This window comes from Pongo abelii, chromosome 17, assembly GCF_028885655.2.
Source record: "Pongo abelii isolate AG06213 chromosome 17, NHGRI_mPonAbe1-v2.0_pri, whole genome shotgun sequence".
In the NCBI taxonomy this organism is placed as follows: Eukaryota; Metazoa; Chordata; class Mammalia; order Primates; family Hominidae; genus Pongo; species Pongo abelii.
In genome coordinates, this window is record NC_072002.2 from 84777537 (window position 1) to 84802060 (window position 24524).

A 24524-nucleotide genomic window follows, 5' to 3' on the forward strand; every position below is an offset into this window, starting at 1 on the left:
TGTATTCATAAATTATAATATCATGTGCCCCACAAATATATATAATTATAAATTGTCAATTTATAGTACAGTTAAGAAGTACTTAAAGATACAAGAGGAAATGGACAGAAACATGCTAATCAGTCATTTGAAATTAACACTTTCATATCTTGATACAGTAGATTAAAAATTGAACAAATATATAGAATAGGAAATGCAGAGTGAATAGTGTTTATTATGTGTGTATTTGAGTGTGCGTAGAGAGATTCTACATCAGTGTGTGTATCTTTTCAAGTACTTATAAGATGTACAGAAATTGGCCATATTAGTTAAAAATGAAAAATAAATTTTAATATACAGAAACTACTCAGTGCATGTTCTCTACTACAAAACATTAAATAAAAAATAATAAAATTTGCACAAATGGCTGGGTGCAGTGGCTCACACCTCTAATGGCAGTGCTTTGGGAAACTGAGGTGGGAGAATTACTTGAGGCCAGGGTTCCAGACCAGCCTGGGCAACATAATGAGATCTCGTCTCTACAAAAAGGAAAAAAAAAAGTGCACAAAAAATCATTACCTGAAGAAAATATACACAAGCAATACTTTATGTAAAAAAGGGAAATAAAGCTACAATTTACAATTATATAATTTTAAGAGAGAATACTTTCTATTCTACTTCATTCAGAAGCAAATGCTTTTATTAAACAAATACAATTTTAATTAAAAATACTTAACTTCAGAAGGTAAAAAAAAAGATCAAGAAGATAACCTAAGAAAAACAGCAGGTAGAAATTAATTAGCACAAGCACAAAATATAAGAAAAACTGAAAAATATAAATTATTTACATAAATGAAAACAACTCTCTAAAAAATATACAAATATAGAAACATTATCCAAAGTAAAACCCAAATATATAAATTCAACATATGAAAGGACTTATAAAAACATGTATTTTTTTAAAAATCCTATAAGAATTTGATGGTTTTGTATGAAAATGTGAACACCAAATAACCTTTGGAGAATTGATGACTTTTTAGGGGAACAACAGTCATAATTCTACTTATACATACATAAGCTAAAGTCCCTAGATGGTATACTAACCTAAATGTTTAAAATTTTTCTCAAAATTTTTTAGTTTTGAGATTTTTTAGTTTTTAGTTCCAAAAGAGCAGAAATAACTTAATGCCTTTCAGTGTGGATATAGTGAATAAATTTGGGGTATAGCAAGGTAGTCCTTTGTGTTATTCAGGGTCCACATAAGTAAATGGAGCCTGTGATAGACAGTTCAATGAAGGAAATTTAATACAGTAATTTAGATTCAAGAGATAGGAAGAGTAGAGACAATCAAAGATTAGCAAAAGCAGGAAAGATGCTACCAGCCCTGCTTCCCTTGCCTATTAGTTTCATGGATGTTGGCAGAAAACAAAAAACTCCTGAGTCCGAGACAGAGGGCTTGATTCCTGAGGCACAGTGAGCATCCTGAGTTTCATGCTTCCATAGGTTTCCCTGGTCCCCCGGTCCCACGGGGTCATGTGGAGCAGCCAGGGTGGATGGTGCTGAATATTACCTCAGCCGAGGGATCTGAGTTAGCAACTCCCCATCTTATCAGGGGGCTGCTAGCAACCCTGGCCAGCCTTTGCCTTGGAGGAAAATAGGATCTGTACTGTCCTGGTCAAGAAACAAATCTGCCCTCTGCCTGGAGGCTGTTTGCTGTACAAACATACTTGAAAAGATAGTAACAAAAGTGCAAAGCCAGAGTGACACAGGACGCATTGTTTCCTAAAAATGTCCTTCTCAATGAAATGTGTTCAAAAGAATCTTCCAAAGTTTAGGGGAGGAGAGATAGATGAGGGTTGGAATCTCTTTGATATCATCTACAAATCTCAAATATTTACAAATAAGAGTGTATTTATTTATATATTGCCTAAATGCGAAAAACACAAGGAACCCACCCTTGTTTCTATCTTTACAAGAGCCCTCTAAATCTAAACTTTTCTGGTTGGGGAGAAGGGTCTATTCTCATCAACTTGAGGACAGTGTAACTCTCATCTGTGTTATATTCAAACAAAGGTATCAATGCAGTCTCCATACGGCACACTTGGGGGCTAAATTATTTTCTTAGACTGTTGGCTTTGTGATGAGATGTGTCGGTTGTCCCTCTCAAATAAAGCACAAATGTTTTAACTACTCTCCAGGCTTACTTGAGCTGTGATCTCTACTCTCTCTAGATGCTGAGTAAGTAACTCCTGATTCATTGCTCATATCCTAGAAAACTGACAGCTGTTTCAAAAGAATAGAAGGAAGAGAGAGTTTAGAACCAAAAATGGCAAAAAGTGATAGCAAGTGTATCAAGAACTAATCAATGCTTCCTAATCTAGTTGATATCTGCATGTATGCTAGAGCATCCTTTCTAAATCCTGACCCTATGCAAAAAAGAGAAGCATCGCCTACAGGAAATAGTCTTATAAAACCAAAGGAATTCTGGCACAAAGATTGCAGAATTTTGTATAGCTGTTTGAGAAATTTTTTTACTAAGTCCACTGAAAGAATCAATACAGCAGACCCTTGCAGAGAAGGAATGAAAGAACTTCAAACACATGTATCCATCTTGTTTAATTTCTTAAAATACATTGTTTAGAAATAATCTCAATATAATTTTTACATAAATATTTGCAATATAAGTTGTCTTATATATTTTGTTGATACACATACTTTTATGATCCTAAAAATCCTCCTGGTCAGATTGATGCATTGCTTTTTCAATTAAGACATTACTTTAGCATTTTAAGTTTTGTTTTTTCTTAATGCTTTTAATTGAAGCATTATAATATGAAAATAGTTAAGGATGAGTTTTAATTAGATAGTTAAGGATGTGGGTCCTCTTTGTTGAAGCCTGTCATCAAAAAAAGTTTTACACCTGTAATCCAGGCTACTTGGGAGGCTGAGGTGGCAGAATTTCTTGAGCTTGGGAGGCGGAGATTGCAGTGAGCCAAGATTGCACCACACTCCAGCCTGGGCAACAGAGTGAGACCCTATCTCAAAAAAAAAAAAAAATTATCAAGAGTGCTTGAAATACTGTCTTAGTCATTGCACAGATCAAACAGGTCAATTTCTAATACATTGCTTAAAGTTCATAACAAAATTAAAAATTGCTGGTTAAATCAGACAGAGTCTACATTTCTTAGATTCCCCATGACAGAGTACTCATATTAGTTTGCTCAGCCTGCTATAACAAAATACCACAAACTGGTATTTATTTTCTCAGTTCTGGAGGCTGGAAGTGCAAAAACCAAGATACCTGCAGGGTTGGTTTCTCCTGAGGCCTCTCTTGACTTTTAGATGGGCACTTCCTTGCTGTGTCCTTAATAGCCTTTTCTCTGTGAATATTTATCCCTGTGTCTCTTCCTCTTCATCTAAGGGCACAAGTCCTATTTGATTAGGGTCCCCACACTTATATCTTCCTTTAACCTTCATTAAGCTCTTTAAAAGCCTTGTCTTCAAATATAGTCATTTGGGGGATAGTGCTTTAACATAAGAATTTGTGGGGGAACACAGTTCAGTCTACAGCAGTACTCAATACATAGGTACACATGGGGAATGGACTCTATTTTAAAAGTCCAGGGGAACATTTAGACATCTGAGAAATGGGGGGACTAGATTTGTATCCCTGGCAAAGATCCCAAGAAAATCCATGATCAACACAAATTTTCCATTTTTCTGCAATAAATTATGGAAGTAGAATAAAGAGAAACCTAAAGAAATAGAATTATCATTAAAAGCATCCTCGAACGTGAAAACAATGAAGAGGGAAGAGTAGAGAAACATGAGGTGTAAAACAATACAGGGTGATTCAGAAGTAAATCATGTGGAAGAATTATTATCCAGTGGCTTCCAATTATATTTCCAGCAAACAAAAAATGCTGACTCTATTTCCCTGATGTTTAAAACTGACCATTTGGGAAGAAAAATGTTTCCCAGAATAAAAAAGAGAAGAAAAAGCACTTTCATCACATTTTGGAAAGATTAATTTACCATCAATGATGTACTGTATGCTGAGTAATAAATTATAATACATTAGAAAAAGGAATAAGGAGTAGACAGTAGACAGAACCGTGATTAATATGAGATTGAATCTATGGATTGTTGTTATTAATGGGCATTGCTGACATGAATTGAAGATTTATGTGTTTAGTTAAGTTTATGCCTCATATGGGAAATTGGCTTTAAAGATGAAAGTCCTATCTTTTCTCCTAATAATGCTTTCATAACATGAGCCTTGCCTCTAGTTCTTTATGGTGGTGGATGATGGACTTCCATCCATATGGGGGTGTAATGCATGTTTTTAACGTGCATAGCCCTACCTGCCGAGTTCCCCACTGTTAGGTCTGGGGTAAAACTGGAGATGTCCATTGTTGATGCAGGATTTTTTTGCTCCTTAGTTCAGCTAAATCCAGGTTCTTGTCTCACAACCAGGAAAAATTAGGCATGTGAACACACTGAAGGGTGAGGAAAGCGGAATTTATTAAGCGAAAGGGGAGCTCTCAGCAAAGAAAGGGGTCCTGCCAGCCAGCTCCCATCTCACAGATTGAACACCAGGCCACCACACAGGAGCCGAAGGGGCCAGGCTCCTCCCCTGCATCAGGTGTGATTTCCTGGTGGTTCCACCCCATTTTTTCCAGTGCACATGTGGGCCCTTAGTCTGAGCCACCCCAATTCATTTCCTTTACTACGCATGTGTTAAGGGACAGAACTTTTTTTTTACGTGGGCTTGTTTAGACAAGTCCCCTATGAACAATGACCTGGGCGGGTCAGAGGTTCCCCGGGGAACCTTTCTTATCTGCCTAGGCATTTGGCTGTCTCCTGCCATTATTATTGTTACCAAACCACCTAAAGATTCTGAAAGCACTGCTCTATGATAACCCAGAAACTTGTCTCCTTAGAACCCCACCCCTATAAACACCAACCACAGGATGTGGATGTGGATAGTTCACGTGTTTATGTAACGAGCAGGAAAACTTTGAAGTCTACCAAATTTTGAAAAACAAAGAATGGCTGCAAAGTTACCATTTGGAGCCATCTTTAAAAAAAGAAAGATACCTCAACAGTGCCAGACTTTTAAATAGACTGAGTATGGCACTTCTGTGACAAGACGTAGCAGCTCCAGAAATGCCTTACTACTAAGTAAAATGAAATATGTTCAAGCTCTTTAATTCCACTTTCTATTAAAATGTAAGAACCTCTTAGTTTTATGTAGCCTTGAACGACCTGGTGTGTCATATTAGGTACTTTCCTGTTAGCATCTTCTATGAAGGGTGGTAAGACTCAAATCCAATGCTGGATGCAGAAGTATGTGGCCCATCCAAGCATCGAGGGCCTGGCAAGGAGTGTGCAGGTGCACCGTGGGAGGTACATGCCACAGTAGCAGAAAGGCATGCAAAGCCTAGATTTGACAGAGATGACCTTTGCAACTCTCAGTTTTGCCAGGAGTCAGGCATTAAATAAGAGAAAATGTGAGATTTTATTCATTAGAGGATTGTTCATTGTCAAAAAGTAAACATTTCCTCAGGTTGGGTCAGAGACATGTGCCAGACTAAATAAAACCATTTCTGCATGTTTCTTGAAACTTCTTCTGCATTAATAAAAATAAAGCTATTCTTGAAAATGCAATGTAATTGTGTGAATCAATGTATTGTGTGAATCCTCTCAGCAATCCTTAAAATGTATGTTTTGAATAAACAAACATGCCACAATTTTATTACATTGTTTCTGAGAATATCCTCTTTAATATGTACAAGATTCTATCACAGGGGCAAGGAAAAAGGTCTATTTGAGAAAATATCCATTGTGTAAGGTTGGGAGGAAGTGTAAGGAAAAATTTTTAGAGATTGAAATGGGTAAAAAAAATAAAATAACGGGTATTCTGTAAACCTTTCATGGGTCTCTGCTTCTGAAGGGGCTGGCACCTTTGAGCTATTTTACAACTCTGTAAATTGTAGAAAGCTTAGAGTAATGTAAATAATTCTTGTCCATAGAAATGTAAATAACTTTGTCAGGTGGAGTGAGTACAACTGATCATGCCCTGAGTGTTTGCCAGCATTCCCCATTGCTACAAGTCATTGGAATCGTTCGTACCATCTTAATGTTCTCTTCTTATTTGAGTTAGATTAAATTGTTTCCAAGTATTCCTTTCATATTTTTGAGTAATGATTTTTTTTTAAAAAAAAGTTATCCTTACACCGGGGATCATGCAGGTATCTATAGCAGATTCTATCATCTGTCACTCACATTTAACCCTGAACATTTAAAAGAGCAGATTTCAGTTTATTATTTTAAACAAGGCCTAAAACACATTTTCTTTTTCTCTTTTAGCTTCAGACAAGCTTGACTGAACCAATGACATTATCCAAATCAATATCTCTTCCTCGCAGCGCGTACTGGCATCACATCACTCGTCAGAACAGCGTTGGTGAAATCTACAGTTTGCAAGGCAAGTCATTTTAAAGTAAGAAAGCAGCGCGTCCATTAGCTTCCTCCAGGTGGACTGAGTCATGCAAATTGCTTTGTATTTGCATTGCTTGCTTTTCCTCCCATTCCCATTTATCAGCTGTCACTGGCCGCAGTGGGAGCTCTGAGATTTACAGTGGCTTTTTAAAAGCTATCATTTCATACACTCGTGGTAAAAAATACTTCAAAAATTACTGTGAGGGCTAAGGACCCAATTTGGCACGAGAACTTGACTAAAACATTATACCAAGCACATTATCAGAAGCTAAAAGCTAATGCTGAGGTCTGCTTCATGCTGTGTTTTATGAAGGATTTCTTTTTTCGCATTTTTTTTTTCCTTGAAAGGATTCAATATCAGTTCAGGAGGCTGACTTCAGGCTTTAAGGCTCTGCCATAAACTGGTACATAAACCTACCCATGAAAGTCTTAAAGTTTAGTCAAAGCTTTAATACAGAAACCCTTAATACAGAAACCATTCGGAGAGGGTGCAGGGTAGAAGGGCCACGTGTAGATACTTTGCCTTTGTACTTTTTCTAATGATAAATGGTCAGTTAGCTAGCATAGGAATAGCTTGCCGGATGAATCAAATTAATAGCTAGCAGATTTTTGACTAACAGCAGCAGACAACCCAGCTTCAGCAGTTGTCTTCCTGTTCCTTCCCTTTTGTTTTAAACTGAATAATCTTACCCTTCAAATAAAATATTTGATTGACTACAAGCAACTGACTAACAGCTAGCCAACACTGGAGGAAGCAAGAAACTAAGAAAATAAGGCGGAAACACACACAGCCGAGAGCATTTACTCATCCAGCAAACATAGGCTTGAATGTAATAAGCATCCAAAAAATATCTGGGGAAAGAATGACCAATTATGACCCTCTGGCAGTTAGGCATTCAGACTGTGTTTTTCTTTCACACGTTAGCCTTTGCTCGCTATTAACAATGCTGTAAGTTTTGACAAAAAATATTTCCGTGGCAAGCAAACTGAAGAAATGTGTCTTTTTATACCAATATTTGCTTGCCAGGGTTTCCAAACTAGACTAATGGAGTTCGATCATGGAAATTAATGGTTAAAGATACGTTCTACAAGGCAAAGCACTTGGAATGGTTTTAGGTAATTACTGAAGGCAATTACATTTTATATTTTAAAGGGACTCTTATGGCCACCTTGACTGCCTGTATTTAAGAGTTATTATCTTTGTTATTTGTATGATAAAATATTTAATAGGATAAGGATTAGAGGGTTAAGAAAAGCTAGGAGTGGGGACTGGTTTGGCAATTTCAAGAATCGGAAAGAGAAGACGAGTATCTCATGCTTTTATTTCCCTGTTCAAATGCCAGCAGCCACACACTCAAATTGCTTGAGTCATGATCATGCAAAATTAACCTTACCTATTTCTGGGATGAAAAATAATTTGAAAATACGCTTGTAAGATTTTTATTTAAACATAATATACGTGTAAATATTGATATTCACTTGAAAACAAACTATAAGATGTTTAAATGAAAAAAACCTATCAAATTTCTAAGCAATAAAAGTGAGATATTAATGCTCTTAATACAAAAAACTTGGGAATAGGTCAGAAGTAGTATAATGATAACTCTAGTTTTTGTCAAGGGTTTGGCCTATAATTCCAGAAAATAAAAACTCTTCTCATGGTAGTATTAAGGAAACGTTTTCTGAAGACAGAGCTAAGATTTAGACTGACACACAATTTCTGCAATAATGTTCTGCAGCCGATAAAAAATTAGAATGCACTGGTATATCCTAAAACATTTCCAGAGACTTCTTGAAGATGTTGATTTATATATTGTATAGATATAATAACTGATTGAAATACTCTTATCTCATTGATGTTAACTTCCAGCAAAGTTAAAGGTTTGACATGCCTTTTCAATTACAATTTACTTACATAATCTCAATATTTCATGTTTCACTGGTTGGTTGGTGGTGATTACAGAGTAAAAAATATGCAGACTAAAGTAATTACTTAAGTCAAATATTTATAAAATATATTCAACGGAAGTTACATTTCACTATACTGTGGGTTTAGTTTTTGTACTGTGTGCTTCTTAGAGCAATACGTTTTACCACCCTGTATATCCCTCAGGGTTATACATATAGATATAAAAACTTAAGTATCCAGATAAGGGGATAGATGGTTGATAGTAGGCAGTAGACAGGCATATAATATAGAGATGAATAGATAAAGTTGTTAGTTATACTTTGATAATGGTCACGTATTTCATTCTTCCTTCGTTCTGTTGTGATAGTCAAAACAAGTAGAGAGCAAGGAGCCTCAGTAGTTTTTTTACTAGGTGCTAGTCCCTAATGGAATCAGGGCAGAATAAAACTATTGAAAGTAAGGAAGAAATAAAAAGAGAAATTCAGAACCTCAGCACCCTTCCATGAACACGTACGTTTTTCACAAAACTACACTTAGAAGTCTGTGTAGCTTACACTGAGTACGGTGGCTCATCCCTGTAATCCCAGCACTTTGAGAGTTTGATTTTTTTTTTTCCAGAGCAGAAGTGAGAGTTTATTAAAAAGCTTTAGAACAGCAAGGAAAAGAAAGGGAAAGAAAAGAAAGTTCACCTTGGGAGAGAACAAAGCAGGCGCCTTGAGAAACCAAGTGCGCAGCTTGACCGCTTGACTTCGGGTTTTATACTTCGGGTTGGCATACTTCCGGGATCTTGCATTACTTCTCCCTACTCCTGAAATCTTATTGGGAAGCTGCTGATCAGTTTCAGTTGTTTTCTATCTAGTAGGAGCCTGCCTTTCCCGGGGCCGGCTGTGACCAATTATTACTACTCCTGAAATCTTACTGGGAAGCTGCTGATCAGTTTCAGTTGTTTTCTATCTAGTAGGAGCCTGCCTTTCCCGGGGGCCAGCTGTGACCAATTATTACTACTCCTGAAATCTTACTGGGAAGCTGCTGATCAGTTCAGGTGCTTTCTATCTAGTAGGAGACTGCCTTTCCATGGGGCCGGCTGCGACCAATTATTACTTTACCAAAACAGTTAACAACCGCCTGACCATCAGCTGATTGTTGCCCAACACTCCTGGTGTGTGTTAGGAGTGGGGCTTCTCTCTCTTGCCCTGCTCATACATGACTAGCTACCTGCTGTAACATTTTTCACCTCAAGCGTCCAGGACCTCAAATCTTTGGATGAAGGTCTGTCATCCAAAATGGATGACTTCTGTCTTCAGTAACTGCTTCCTGCTGACAGAGGGGTGGTTGTGGTTGGGTGGATCTTGGCTCCTTGCTACCTGTCAGGGCTGAGTTGGCTGCATCAGTTGGTGAAAGTGGTATCCAGCCAGGTCCAAGGGAGACAAGGGCAGGATTTCACCACTGTCTTGTCCCACTGACAGGAAGTGCAGAGGTCCTCTCTAGAAGGGTGACTCTTGAATATTGAGAGGATAGTTTTCCTCATTGAGGATTGACTGGAGCTCAATGGCCACTAGGAAGGTATCTGAGTCATGTGGACCAAATATGTTAGCAGTGGCAGATGTCCGAGTTACGCAAGTTACCGGCGATGAATCCATACGGGTCCACAGCAACCTCAGTTCTTGTCTCCTCAGAAGAAAGAATTCTACTGAGGTGCATAAGGCGGAAGGAGATACCTAGGCAAGTTTCAGAGCAGAAGTGAGCATGTATTAAAAAGCTTTAGAACAGTAAGGAAAGGAAGAAAAGAAGGAAAGTTCAACTTGGAAGAGGGCCAAGCCAGCAACTTGGCAGAAGGATTGCTTGAGCCCAGGAGTTGAGACCAGTCTGGGCAATATAGTGAGACTCCATCTCTGCATAAATAAATAAATACATACATACATACATACATACATATTTCAGGGTATGATGGCACACGCCTGTAGTCCTAGCTACTCTGGAGGTTGAGATGGGAGGGTCACTGAGCCTGGGAAGTTGAGGCTGCCGTGAGCCATGATCACACTACTGCACTGTAGCCTGGGCTAAACAGCAAGACCCTGTCTTAAAAAAATAATTTTTTAAAAGTCTAGTTATTTTGAATCTTGCTTTTTCAGCTGTGCTCCTTGAAGTGGCATTACCTCTTATTTACAAAAAGGAGAATATTGTCAGCCAGCTGTCATCACTGATTTTACCAAATCAAAGTAAAAGTCTGGCAATGTGGGAATATATCATTGTCAAGTAAACTGCAGGTAGCACTGAGGAATAAAAATATATCTTTAGAATTTTCAAATATTTCTTAGGTGAAGCTGAGATCAATATGAATTAAATTTAGCAGACCTCATTCAGAAAACAAAAGCAGAAAACTTTCATATATTTAAAGTTTAAGAGATTAAGATTCATGAATAACCAGCACATGTACTCAAATTTTTTTAAATGCGTGGCATGATAATAAATTCATTCTATAGTAAGACTTACCTATAACTTCAGTTGCCTGTCAGCCTCAAAGCTTTGACTTAGCTCAGTTTTGCTGTATTCATTTCTCTCATCCATTGCTAGATACACACGTAAAGATTGACATAGCAGGACAGAGATCCTGCATCTACCTTCATCTTTGGAGAATAGAATCTCCAATACAATCTGCCTAATCTTTCCATGCTACTCCCAGAAGGGTGCTCTCAAAGAATAAGTTAATATGATTTCCCCATTGTATTCTAGTAGTCTGGAATCAAAAGAGTGGAAAAGGGAATAATTAGCTTCTAACAAGCACATGTTGTACTAAGTACTTGGGAGCCACTGTTTAAAAATCTCTGTCCCTAAGTGGTTTGCAGAGGTTGAGTTATGCCGCCTCTTCTTGTAGAAGTGGCAAACAGACATTACTTTTCTTTTTTGCCAGATTATCATAAGGATGGTTGATTTGTATTTGAAAGTAATTTTTTATATATACTTCTCTAACTTCCTCTGTGCTTATGAAAAATGTTTATATCATGCTCATACTAGAGATGTTGTCTCTAGACCGAGGGAAACTTAAACCATAAAGGGATGAACATGATTTTAAACTTGCAACTCTGAAGTGAATACATACTATTTGTTTTAATATTCATATAATTGTATTTCCAAGGTGTTGGGAAATGTAGTAGGAATGTTTTGAAAGCCCTGAGGAACAATCATTAAAAAAAGAGAAAGAAAGAAATACAAAGAAGTTGAGGAGGGGAGCACAGGAAAGGGTAAAAAGAAAGAAAAAGAAAACAAAAAACAAGGAAATCAGATTACTGAGTTTTTCTTCCTTTAGGGCTCTCACCTTGACTTTTAATCACCATTAGACATATTTAGATGACAGGCTATACAGCAGGGTTTTTAAGTCAGGATTTGTGAAGATGACAAAAGCATTTATTGAAAATGACAAATCAAACCAGTAAAAGCCATTGATGGTACCAGGTACACTGCAGGCACTCAGTAAAGCCTATTGAATTCTGAAGTGAATTAGCAATGCATTATAGAGCATACATGGAGATATGTGACATCAGGACCACATCCTCCTCCATGAGGGTGGACCTGAGAAAAATTCTCTTCTATATCAAGGAATCGTGTCTAGTCCCACATGTGAGCCCCATGCTCTTCTTGCACAAGGTGAGGTGTTTGTTGGCATTTCTGCTTTTTGCTTTAGGATCGTTTTGACTGAGCACAGATACTTGCTACTACTAGTCTTTATTTTCATGAACACAGGGAGGACTGTGAAATGCTAGATCTGCCCCTTTAACACGATGGCTCAAAATCTGTCTCTCTACACCTGCTGCTTTCTCTCGGGTTGGTTCATGTTCTTCTTTTATAAACTAATGGTGAGAATGAGAGCCAAGAATATGAGCTGAACACAGTGCCCAATGAGCAGGTTTATGGGACTGCACGTGATAACCAAACTTTCTCTAATGTATGATGATATGGTCTGGCTCTGTGTCCCCACCCAAATCTCATCTTGAATTGTAATCTGAATTGTAATCCCCACATGTTGTGGGAGGGACCTCATGGGCGGTCATTAGGTAATGGGGGCAGTTCCCCCATGCTGTTCTTGTGATAGTGAGTTCTCATGAGATATGATGGTTTTATAAGGGGCTTTTTCCCCTTCACGCTCCAATTCTCTCTCCTGCCGCCATGTGAAGAAGGACGTATTTGCTTCCCCTTCCGCCGGGATTGTAAGTTTCCTGAGGCCTTCCCAGCCATGCAGAACTGTGAGCCAATTAAACCTCTTTTCTTTATAAATTACTCAGTTTCAGGTATTTCATAATAGCAGCATGAGAACGGACTAATACATATGATAATCCCTTATTTTCACACAAAATAATGTGGAATATACTTTGACTCCTTTTCTTTAAACAGCTTGAACAACTACACTCTTTGAATCAAGAATGATTGGATATACCATTTGTAAAGGTGGTAGCTTTAGGAGTTCTGCTTTCAGTAACACTGATTAATATCCACAGGCCAGCTTTGCCCCTATATATCCGTAATTAAGCTAAAGACCACCAATGTCAGCACGGAAGCATACCTAATCACCAGAAGGCATTTGACGCTCATGGAAAGGGTGTCTGTGGCTTCATTTTCTCAGAAGGACAGGATGGAAATAGGCAATTAGAATTAGAGATAACCTTCAGAAAATGGTAAATAGAGTTCTGCCATAGATTAAGGAGGTAAATCAAAGATTTTGTTTCCTCTTTGCTCAGCAATGACCTTCTGTCCTTCTCTACTGTCCATTCAAACTGCATTGTATATAAATTGCTTCTATTGAGATTTTCTATTTTGTTTTTCAAGTTCAAAGCTAATAAAAGCCTCTGATAGCCAGTTTTAAAAAATACAGAAATTTGCAACAGAAGTAAAATGAAGCCTGGTAGCCATTTGGCAACAGCCATTAAAACATGAGCCACTTTCTAGAAGCAACACTTCTGTCTATTAAACCTTATTTATAAACATTTATTGTATGCCCATACCTTAAGAAAGGTATGTCAAAGGCAGGAAATGTATCCCTGGATGTCAGTTTTTAGAGATAAATGAATCGGTTATTCCCTAAAGCAGACATCATAAAAATGCACAAAATATTCCCATTGTGAAATGATCCTCACATCCTGCAGTCTTAATTAATCGCCTCTTTTCCATGCTCCCAGAGACATTTGTGTATAACTTTATTAAATGAATGTGTTTGTTTACAAACCTGCTTATTCCAGTGGATTGTGAGGCAGTAATTTTGTGGAAGATTTTATCAAACAAATTTTGGGGCTCAATTATCTTGAAGGTGTTACCCATAGAGGTTAAAATCTTGAGTTCTGGAGTCAAATAGACCTGAGTTTGACTACTAACTTTACCACTACTGACTGATGTGATTTTTGGGCAATTTACTCAACCTTTCTAAGCTTATTCCTTGATATCTAAAAGAAGATAGTATCACCTCTCATGATCTCGTTAAATGAGATCATCAACATAAGATGTCAACATTCAATAATTATTAACTATTATTAATATATTAAAGTACAGTTGACCCTTGAACAACATGGGAGTTGAGGTGCCTACCCCACCCCTGCACAGCTAAAACCAGTGTATACAATAGCAAAGACATGAAATCAACCTAGGCGCCCATCAACAATGGATTGGATAAAGAAATTGTGGTACATATACACCATGGAATACTACACAGCCATAAAAAAAGAATGAAATCAGGTCCTTTGTAGCAACATGGATGTAGCTGGAGGCTATTAGCCTAAGCAAATTGAACAGAAAACCAAATACCGCACATTCTCACTCATAAGTGGGAGCTAAACATTGGTTACACATGGACATAAGTACGGCCATAGTAGTCACTGAAGAAGGAGGAGGGCAAGGGTTGAAAACTAACTATTGGGTACTATGCTCACCACCTAGGTGATGGGATCAGTCGTAACCATAACCTCAGCGTCATGCAATATACCCAGCTAACAACCCTGCACATGTACCCACTGAATCTAACAGAAAAGTCAAAATTATTTATTTAAAAAAGAAAATCAATGTGCAACTTTTGACACCCCCAAACTTAACTACTAATAGTCTGCTGTTGACCAGAAACCTTTCCGATAATATAAATAATCAATTAATGCATATTTTGGTTTACACGTATTATATACTGTATTCTTACAATAAAGAAGTAAGCTAGAGAAAAGAAAATGTTATTAAGAAAATCGTAAAGAGGAGAATATATATTTACTATTCATTAAGTGGAGGTGGATCATTAAACTGAGTAGGTTGAGGAGGAGGAGGAAGAGGAGAGGATGGTCTTGCTGTCTCAGGAGTGGCAGAGATGGAAGAAAATCCACATATAAATGAACCCATGCAGTCCATACTGTGTTGTTTAAGAGTCTGCTGTAAACCAAACTCTCACTATGAAGTTTCTTTATTCTGGCAGAGGCAGATAGGCTGTCCTACTCCTATTTATTCCAGTGTTGACTTGGAAATATTATTACAGAGTTCTTACTGTGCTTGGGGAAATTTTTTTGGTTCTAAGGACTATGAAAATCTAGCTTTAGGCCAGGCGTGGTGGCTCACTCCTGTAATTCCCACACTTTGGGAGGCTGAGGCAGGCGATCACTTGAGGCCTAGAGTTCGAGACCAGCCTGGCCAACATGGCAAAACCCTGTCTCTACTAAAAATACCAAAAAAAATTAGCCAGGCATGGTGGCTCACACCTGTAATTCCAGCTACTCAGGAGGCTGAGGCACAAAAATAATTTGAACCCGGGAGGCGGAGGTTGCAGTGAGCCAAGATTGCACTGCTGCACTCCAGCCTGGGCGACAGAGTGAGAAAGTCTATCTCAAAAGAAAAAAAAATCTAGCTTTAATAAATGGTTTCTAGTTTTTAAGGTTTTAGAAAAACTAAATCTAAGTTTAACTCTCACTCTTTTTTAATACAAGGAATAAAATTCAGTCTGAAGTCTTCATTTAAGTTTTTTCTTCTCATCAGTGAGTGTAAACAAGACATGGCACCTTAAACAGATAAACCACCTCTCCCATGCCTTATATTGCTCAGTCCAGGTAGCCTAAGGCAAACTAGAGCCTCTTTTCCAACCCAAGGTTTGCAGAACTCATGGAAGGACTGTATTTAGCTCAGCCCAGTGCAAACGAGATGCCCCCACCCAAACATACTCATCCACACCCACCATACTACTTACCCTCCCACCCCAAATCAGTTCTTACTAATTAGCTTACCCTAACTGCCCAGAAGCCTTTCAGAGACCTTTCTTCCTCCATGAGGCCCCAGCCTCTTTCCTAATGTGGACTAGCTTTCTCCAGCCAGTTAATACTACATTGATTCTCTCTTACAGCGCATTCTACTGGCTGAACTAGAGGCGAGCAACAAGATTTACATTACTAATTGAATTCTTCTGCATCACCCAAATTAAAATCCGAAGAGGATTCACAGTGCAAAATATACCAAATCAGCCATTTAATCACTTTTTACCAGATATGTACAAGTAATTACTAAAAGATAAAAGATTAAGAGTTTCCAGATGTTACACTGGATTAGTATAATCCACCAATGGTTTTATTAAAATGAAGTTATTCACTCTCTTTAATTCAAATCTGGTGGAAATTAAAATGTCTATTCAGTCTCTATATTTTTCTCCATCAAGCTTCCCCTACTGAATTGTTTAAATAAAAGAAGTAACATATTGAGTTCTATATTAATCAAATTTTGTGGGGAATATATATTAAAGGCATGTCAAATAAATTATACATATATATTCGATTTTATTCAGAAGGGAATAAACAGTACATAATATTAGTTCAGGGAAATGTCAATACAACCAGATTAATTAATACAGACAAATGTTAATACAGACAGATTTTAACACAAACGGATGCTCAACTGTCTTTGTCATGTATATGTATATACACACACACAAACACATATATACACAGAGAAAGAGAGGAGCATCTGGTTCACCATATATGGCTTCTCATATTACTTCCCTCAAACATGTATGTATTAGGCTAAGCTTCACAAATTGTAAACTACAAAAAAGACCCTAGAGGGAAAAATGTTCAATTGCCTTTTCTCTCCTTGGTCTCTATTTCTTGTTTGATTTTTCTTAATCTCATCTCTGTCTCTGGCCCTTCAACTAAATGTTCCCCATCCTGAATTATAGGTTCAATACATGTATTTTGAACAAGTTTTCCTTCATTTTCCTCTGCCTGCCAAGCAGAATACGGCAGAGACTTGATAATGATTGAAAGATAATAAAAGATGAGAAACATCAGGAAATTAACATCCTTAAAATTATACTTGCCAGAGAATAAACTGCAGAGTTGATGTTGATTTAAGCCTGGATATGTCCTTCACATCTAGCACAGTGCTGGGCAGGTGTGAAGAACCTCTTTGAAAGTTCTAGCACCTGCCAGCTGTCCAACAATTAATAGACACTAATTGGTAATTTGTTGCTTCGAACTTCGAACCACCCAATAGTTTGAAACTCAGGAGCATGGTTATATGTTTATATAAGAGGAATTTATGCTAAGATTTGAAGCGTGTGTGTGTGTGTGTGTGTGTGTGTGTGTGTGTGTGTGTGTGTGTGTGTTGAATGCCTGTATTTAATTTAGGAAGAAGAATGTAGTTTGGGAGTGCTCTTAGAAATTTTTGGTTGCCATTGCTATATTATGCTGGTTTGGTAAGGAGTTTAGAACTGTTGTGTGAGTTTTTGTTTTACTATTCATAATATTAGAAAGAGTTGATATGAAACTCTCAGTGACATAGTATGTCATTTACATATATGATTAATGATAAACATTATCAATGTCTTTTACATATATGTAAAATTATTTTAGAACAAAATTTCTTACTGACAATTACAACTCTAAGACAAAAGCTGTACTTAGTTTTTTATTCATCAGGAAAGTTCATTCTTCCAGATAAACATGGAAAGTTTCCTCTCTAGTGTATATTTGAAGAGTAGCCATTGTCTATGGCTCTATCATTTCCAGTTTAGGATTCTGTATATGCTCAAAAAAGATGTTGTCTAAGAAACATCCTGTGCTTGTATCTGTAACTCTAACAAACACCAACCTGATGAGTTGAAACTTTTCTTTGAGAATGATTTACCATTTATAAATTTATTTTTAAAATATTTTTAAAATTGTCCAAACTTCTGATAGTATAATTTAGCATTGTTCTTACATTTACCAAAAACCCACATTTTTGTGCAAAAACAACAAAAAAAAGCAAATGGTAGAGCATAATCAGTTTTACTGTTTGAGGATGTCTACATTAATGTCCCAGCTTCTTTAGAGGCATGTCTAATAAACTGCTGTATGTAAAATTAAAAATCCCAATAGTTAATTTCCTAATCTACTACTTATTTCCTGGATCTCAGCACTGAATTCATCCTTCTGAAAGCAATGAGACACTAAGAGTCAGGAAGCCAAGGATCTCACCCCAGTTCAGAATTTAACAGCCATTCAATGTTCATTTAACTTTTCCAATCAGTAAATGGGTGGGAGTGAACCACTTACCAGATTTCAAACAGATTGTATGGTCTGAATAGCAAGAGAGGAGGTGTAACATGTTTGAAAATTTTTGTAGGAAGAAGAAGGGTATTTTATTGAGCAACCTTCTATGAACAAGATATTATGCTAGGTGTTATCACAAATATAATTTCATGTAAACCACAAAAACCCCTGAAAGGGTAGATCGTTAGGAGTGGCGTTTTTATAAATGGAGAGAGGTGGTGTCATTTTCAGCTTGGCTGATATTTACTCAGCACTTGACAGTTACATGATATTTAATCTTCCCAACAACTCTCCAAGGTAGGGGCTATTATTGTCCCCATTTTACAAATAAGAAAACCGAGGCACACAAAGATAAAATAACTTGCCAAAGGACAAAGAGTGGGATTATCAATGCAGGCAGTCTTGATTTTCTAGCTAGATTGTCACTCGGATAGGAAAGTTACATAACTACCTTGAGGCAACAGAGTTTAAGCAGAGAGAAAGAAAACATGTATAATCTCTACCCTTCTGCCCAAGGACATTCTCTTTGAACTATAATCAAGGTTTACAAGAATGATTCTTCTGAAAAGCAAGCAACAGCTCTTCTCAAATGTGCTTTAAATGAGACAACCCAGATGGAAGCCATCTAAGCAATTTGTGTAAAGTCCGTGGTGTCCAAAGATGACTTGTATACAGTTTGGTCACTGCTTTTAAAAATCTCATATAACAGCCTTGCTCTTTTTGTGGAACAATTTAAAGCACATCTTATATGTAAATTAATGGGTTTAACTCGTGAGGGTTGCCATTACTTTTCATTATTGCTTTTCAAGCTTTTTAACTAAGCTTTATAGCACATTCAAATGTGTTCCTCCCTCATTTCAACTTCTTTAGAAGTGTCTTATTTTGGAGATTTCAGAATCACTTTTCCTGTTGCAAACCCCTTCTATTTCTTACACTTTCCACTCTCCTAAATATTTCCTTTTCTTTTCTTTAGGCATTAATGCTGACATATGGAGCCTCCCTGTTGTTATTCTCTGTTGTTAGTTCATATGACTTCCATAACAAAAATGTAAATGTCTTCTTAGACAAGCTTTATTTCCCTTAAACAATTTCTGTACCTTCCATTGAAAAGTAACTTTTTAAGTTAAGGCAGTATGATATCTGAAAATCTGATGGAATTCCAAGGTATAAATACATTAAATTTAACTGAAATTAATAGTCAAATTTATAAATTGCAAAATAAATATAGCCTGGTTGAGAAAACTCAAGACGTGAAGAAATATGTGAATAAAAAGGTAAAAATCATCATTACCATATATTAACATTTTTAAATATGAGTATAGATACATAGATAAAAGTATAGGTCAAGATAAAATTCATATATGTATTTATAAAATTAAGATCATACTACATATGCACTTACTTGCTATGTTTTTGTATTCTGGTAGAATTGAAACAAAGTCTAAGTGGCAATTAAGGGCTGCATAATAGTCTACTGCAAACTCTAGTTTATTTAACCATTGCTCTATTGTTTAGCATGCTGTACCTTATCCTTTGCTTTTTACTATTATAAACAATGTTTCAATAAGCACATGTGTATATAATATTTTACACATTATACACACTATATGTGTATAATGTTTATAATAACATTTCTAGGAGTGGAATCGATTTTTTTTCAATCAGAATTTATGGGGCTGTGTCAGATCCTGGGGATGTATCTCATTTACAGAGCAAAAAATCACTGTGGTCACCATCTCTATGTACATTACCATCTTATTTTTTAAAAAGGCACATAGCTAACTACAGCAGACTTATTAATTTGTTCATTTATTTATCCATTTACCACCTATGCATTGAATTGCTTTATGTCCTATTTCCAGATAGCTGGAGACCGAGAGATGAAGAAAATAAATTAGGTATTTTACATGAAAGTAAATACCAAAAAAATTAAGTAAAGAAAATAATATATGGGATAATTTCAGACCTTGATGAATGTTATGAAGAAAATATATCAAAATGATGACAAAGATAAAGAAACACTTAGGAATAAATTTAAGGATGTGGAAGACTGGTACACTGAAAACATAGAACATTCTAGGCAACACACTGAGACCTCAGTAAAAAAAAAAAAAAAAAAAATGGTTTTTAGGTGAACACCTGTAGTCCCAGAAACTCGGGAGGCTGAGGTGGGAGGATCACTTGATCCCCGGAGTTCCATACTACAGTGAGCTATGATTGTGCCATTGCACTCGAGTCTGGGTGATGGAATGAGACCCCATCTCTAAAAAAATAAATAAAACAAATATTGATGAAAGAAAGCAAAATAGATACAAATAAGTGGAAAGACATCTTGTATTCATGGGTTGAAAGAGTTAACATTCTTAAAATGTCTATACTACTCTAAAGGATCCATAGAGTCAATGCAATCCCCAACAAAATCCCAAGGTATTTTTTACAGGAATAGAAATAATTCACAAATTCATGTATCACCACAAAAGACCTCAAATAGCCTCAACAATCTTGAGAAAGAACAGAGCTAAAAGGATCACACTCACTGATTTCAAAGTATATTACAAAGCTCCAATAATTAAAGTGATATGCCTAAAACAATAAAACATAAAGATAGACATATAGAGTAATGGAACATAATAGCCCAGAAACAAATTGTAACATTATAAAGCCAAATGATCTTCAGCGAGAGTGCCAAAAATACACAATGGGGAAAGGATAGTCCCTTGCTGGGAAAACTGGATATCCACATGCAAAAGAATGAAATTGGACCCCTATCTTACACCATGCACAAAAGTCAACTCAAAATGGTTTAAAGACAAAGGTTAAGGCCTGAAACCATAAAACTCCTAGAAGGATAAGCTTCAGGCAGTGGTTCTGGCAATGGTTTCATGAATCTGACACCAAAAGCACAGGCAACAAAAGCATAAGTAGGTAAGTGGGATTATATCAAACTAAAAATCAACTGCACAGTAAAGAAAACAATAAACAGAGGAAGCAGTCAACCTGTGGAATGGAAGAAAATATTTGCAAACTGTGTATCTGATAAGGAACTAATTTCTAAAATACATAAGGAACTCCTACAACTCAATAGCAAAAAAAACCTACACTAATAACTTAATTTTTAAAACAGCAAAGGACTTGAACAAACATTTCTCCAAAGATATACAAATGGCCAATAAGTACATGAAAAGATACTCAGCACCACTAATCAGCAGGAAAATGCAAATCAAAATCACAGTGAGATATCCCTTCACACTTGTTAGGATGGCTAATTATCTAAAAAACAAAAAGTATTGGTGAGGATGTGGAAAAATTGGAACTCTTGTACACCACTGAAGGGAATGCAAAATGGTACAGCTGCCATGGAGAACAGTATGAAGATTGCCAAAACAATTAAAAATAGAACTACATAAAACCCACAACTCCACCTACGGGTATTTATCAAAAAAAAAATGAAAGTAGGATCTCAAAGGGATATTAGCACTTTCATGTTCATTGCAGGAGTATTCACAATAGCCAAGATATGGAAACAAACGTTCGTTGATGGATTAACGAAGAAAGAAAATGTGGTATAAACATACAATTGAATATTATTCAGCCTCAAAAAAGATAGAAATCCTGCCATGTGCTACATCATGGATGAGCCTTGAGGACGTTAAGCTAGGTAAAATATGCCATTCACAGAAGGACAAATATTACATAATTCAATTTATGTGGAGTATACGAAATAGCCAAATTCACAGAAGCAGGGAACAGAATGTGCTTACGAGGAGCTGAAAGGGGGAGAAATGAGGAGTTGCTGTGCAACAGGTATAAAGTTTCAGTTATGCAAGATGCACACATTTTACAGATCTGTGCTTAGTTAACAGTACTGTGTTGTACACTTAAAAATGTGTTAAGACTGCTGGTGGGAATGTAAACTAATACAACCACTATGGAAAACAGTCTGGAGACTCCTTAAAGAACCGAAAGTAGAATGCCATTTGATCCAGCAATCCTACTATTGGGTACCTACCCAGAGGAAAAGAAGTCATTATACGAAAAAAAATACTTGCACATGTATGTTTATAGCAGCACAATTTACAATTGAATGTGGAACTAACACAAATGCCCATCAATGAATGAGTGGATAAAGAAACTGTGATATATATATATATAATGTAATACTACTCAGCCATAAAAAGGAATGAATTAATGGCATTTGCAGCAACCCAGATGAGATTGGAGACTATTATTCTAAGTGAAGTAACTCAGGAATGGAAAACCAAACACCATATGTTCTCACTCATAAGTGGTAACTAAGCAATGAGGATGAAAAGGCATAAGAATGACACAATGGACTTTGGGGACTCAGGGGGAAAGGGCAGGAAGGGGGTGAGGGATAAACGACTACAAATTGGGTTCAGTGTGTACTGCTCAGGTGATGGGTGCACCAAAATCTCACAGATCACCACTAAAGAACTTACTCATGTAACCAAACAGTCGTTCCCCAATAACCTATGGAAATAAAAATTTTTTTAAAAATGTGTTAAGAAGGTAGATCTCATGCTAAGTGTTCTTACCACAGTTAAATTAATTTAACATTAAAAACTGAATTGTGAAAGTGGTAACTTAGTCACAAGTGCAGAGAAAATGAGCAAGTTGTAGGATAGGAGGAAATCATTCAGCGTGCAACAGAAAGAGATTAAGGGATGGGAAATATATCTTTAGACTTACAGAATAGAGTATGAATATTGAACACAGATTTAATAATCATTCCTGAAGGAGATGATACAGCAAATGGGGATGAGGTAAATATATAATAACTGGTAATTCTACAGACTAGACAAATGGTATGACTTGTCAGATTGAAGAAGTACATTGAGTTCCAGCATGAAAAAAATAAAAAGCAATTCATACTTTGAAACATGAGAGTAAAATTGCCCAATTCTAAACGCAAAAGGAAGTTTTAAAATCAGAGAGATAAGACAGATAACCTACAAAAGAACAGCAAACCAGATTGACATCAGATATCTCAATAACAATGAGATAGAACAGGAAGTGATGAAATGAAATCTCTAGTTGGCCAAGAATTTTATAACCATTCAAGAAATGAGGCCAGATGCAATAAAAGCCAGAAAATAATGAAAACCGTCTTCAAATAACTAAAAACTCTATCACCAACTGAAATATGCAAGAATAAAGACTAAATTGATTCATCTTTGGAAAACGCCGAGTTTACCGAACAAAAATTCCCTAAAGAAAATAAATAATGGATGTACTTAACAGAAAACGTATTTGAACTCACAAAGAAGGACTGGAGTACAAGAAGTAAAGATACTGTTAAACGTGACCAAACCTAATATACATTAACTTTAATAACAGTAATGGTAATAAAGAGTAAGTTTTAGATGTTTAAAAAAAAGGTAGAATTAAAATAGTTGATAGCAGTAACAAGAAATGGAAGGTAATAAAAAGAGAAGTATGGATACATTTATATTTTACATTTGATTTTACTTTTTGGTCAAGCGGGCACATTAAGTAAACTACTAAAAGATTATAAATACATCTAAACAAGTAAATAGGAGAAAAGGGGAAATTTTAAAATTAATGTGATTAAAAGTAGAGAAAATATAGAAAGAAAAAAGAGTAAATAAATATTATAACAGACACTATAAGAGAGAAAATATAAATATGTAGAATCAAAAGAAACAAAAGTGATTACATTTGTCTGTTATAAAAGAGAAGGAAGAAAACCTTAGATTGAGTTTTAAAAGCCCAACTTTGTGCTGTTTCTAACAGAAAACATCTAAAGTTTAATATACAGGAATGTTGAAAGTAAACTGAAGGCAAGGCAAAACACAAAGTTTTTGGAAAAGAGGGTCATTACATTTTATCATTATAAAAAAATGATTCATCAGCAAGATGCAATATATCTGAACTCTTGATAAAATATTCCCTTGAGTATATTTTAAGATTGTACACACACATAAAAATGGACAGAATTATTAGGTGGAAGCAATTGAAACTGCCGTAATTGTAGGTCAGTACTGTTAAATAACAACCATTTCATATGATTCCACTAAAAAAATTGAAAACATGACAATTATAATGAGACTTTTAAAAAGGTACATTTTATTTTATTTTTTAAGCCTAATACCCATTTGTAATTTTACCTGATCATCTCGCTCCTCCCACTTTTCACCCTTCTATAGGCCCCAGCGTGTCTTGTTCCCCTCTATATGTCCATATGTTCTCATTATTTAGCTCCCACTTATAAAGGAACATGTGGTATTTGGTTTTCTTTTTTTTTAATTTTATTATTATTATACTTTAAGTTTTAGGGTGCATGTGCACAACGTGCAGATTTGTTACATATGTATACATGTGCCATATTGGTGTGCTGCACCCATTAACTCGTCATTTAGCATTAGGTATATCTCCCAATGCTATCCCTCCTCCCTCCGCCTACCCCACAACAGTCCCCAGAGTGTGATGTTCCCCTTCCTGTGTCCATGTGTTCTCATTGTTCAATTCCCACCTATGAGTGAGAACATGCGGTGTTTGGTTTTTTTGAAGCTGGAAACCATCATTCTCAGCAAACTATCAAAAGGTACATCTTA

General features: G+C 36.3%; 1 protein-coding gene across 2 annotated transcripts in view; it reads left to right on the forward strand.

The window, feature by feature from the left end:
- The window catches only part of DOK6 (docking protein 6), a 440469-nt gene that overhangs the window by 350035 nt on the left and 65910 nt on the right, over nt 1-24524 (forward strand). The window contains exon 7 of one of the 2 annotated variants that reach the window (XM_024236187.3): nt 6352-6469. In XM_024236187.3, coding sequence (XP_024091955.1) covers nt 6352-6469 — 118 coding nt within the window. Of the gene's footprint in view, nt 1-6351; nt 6485-24524 lie in introns of both variants that reach the window. The other variant, XM_054538078.2, reaches the window with a different exon arrangement.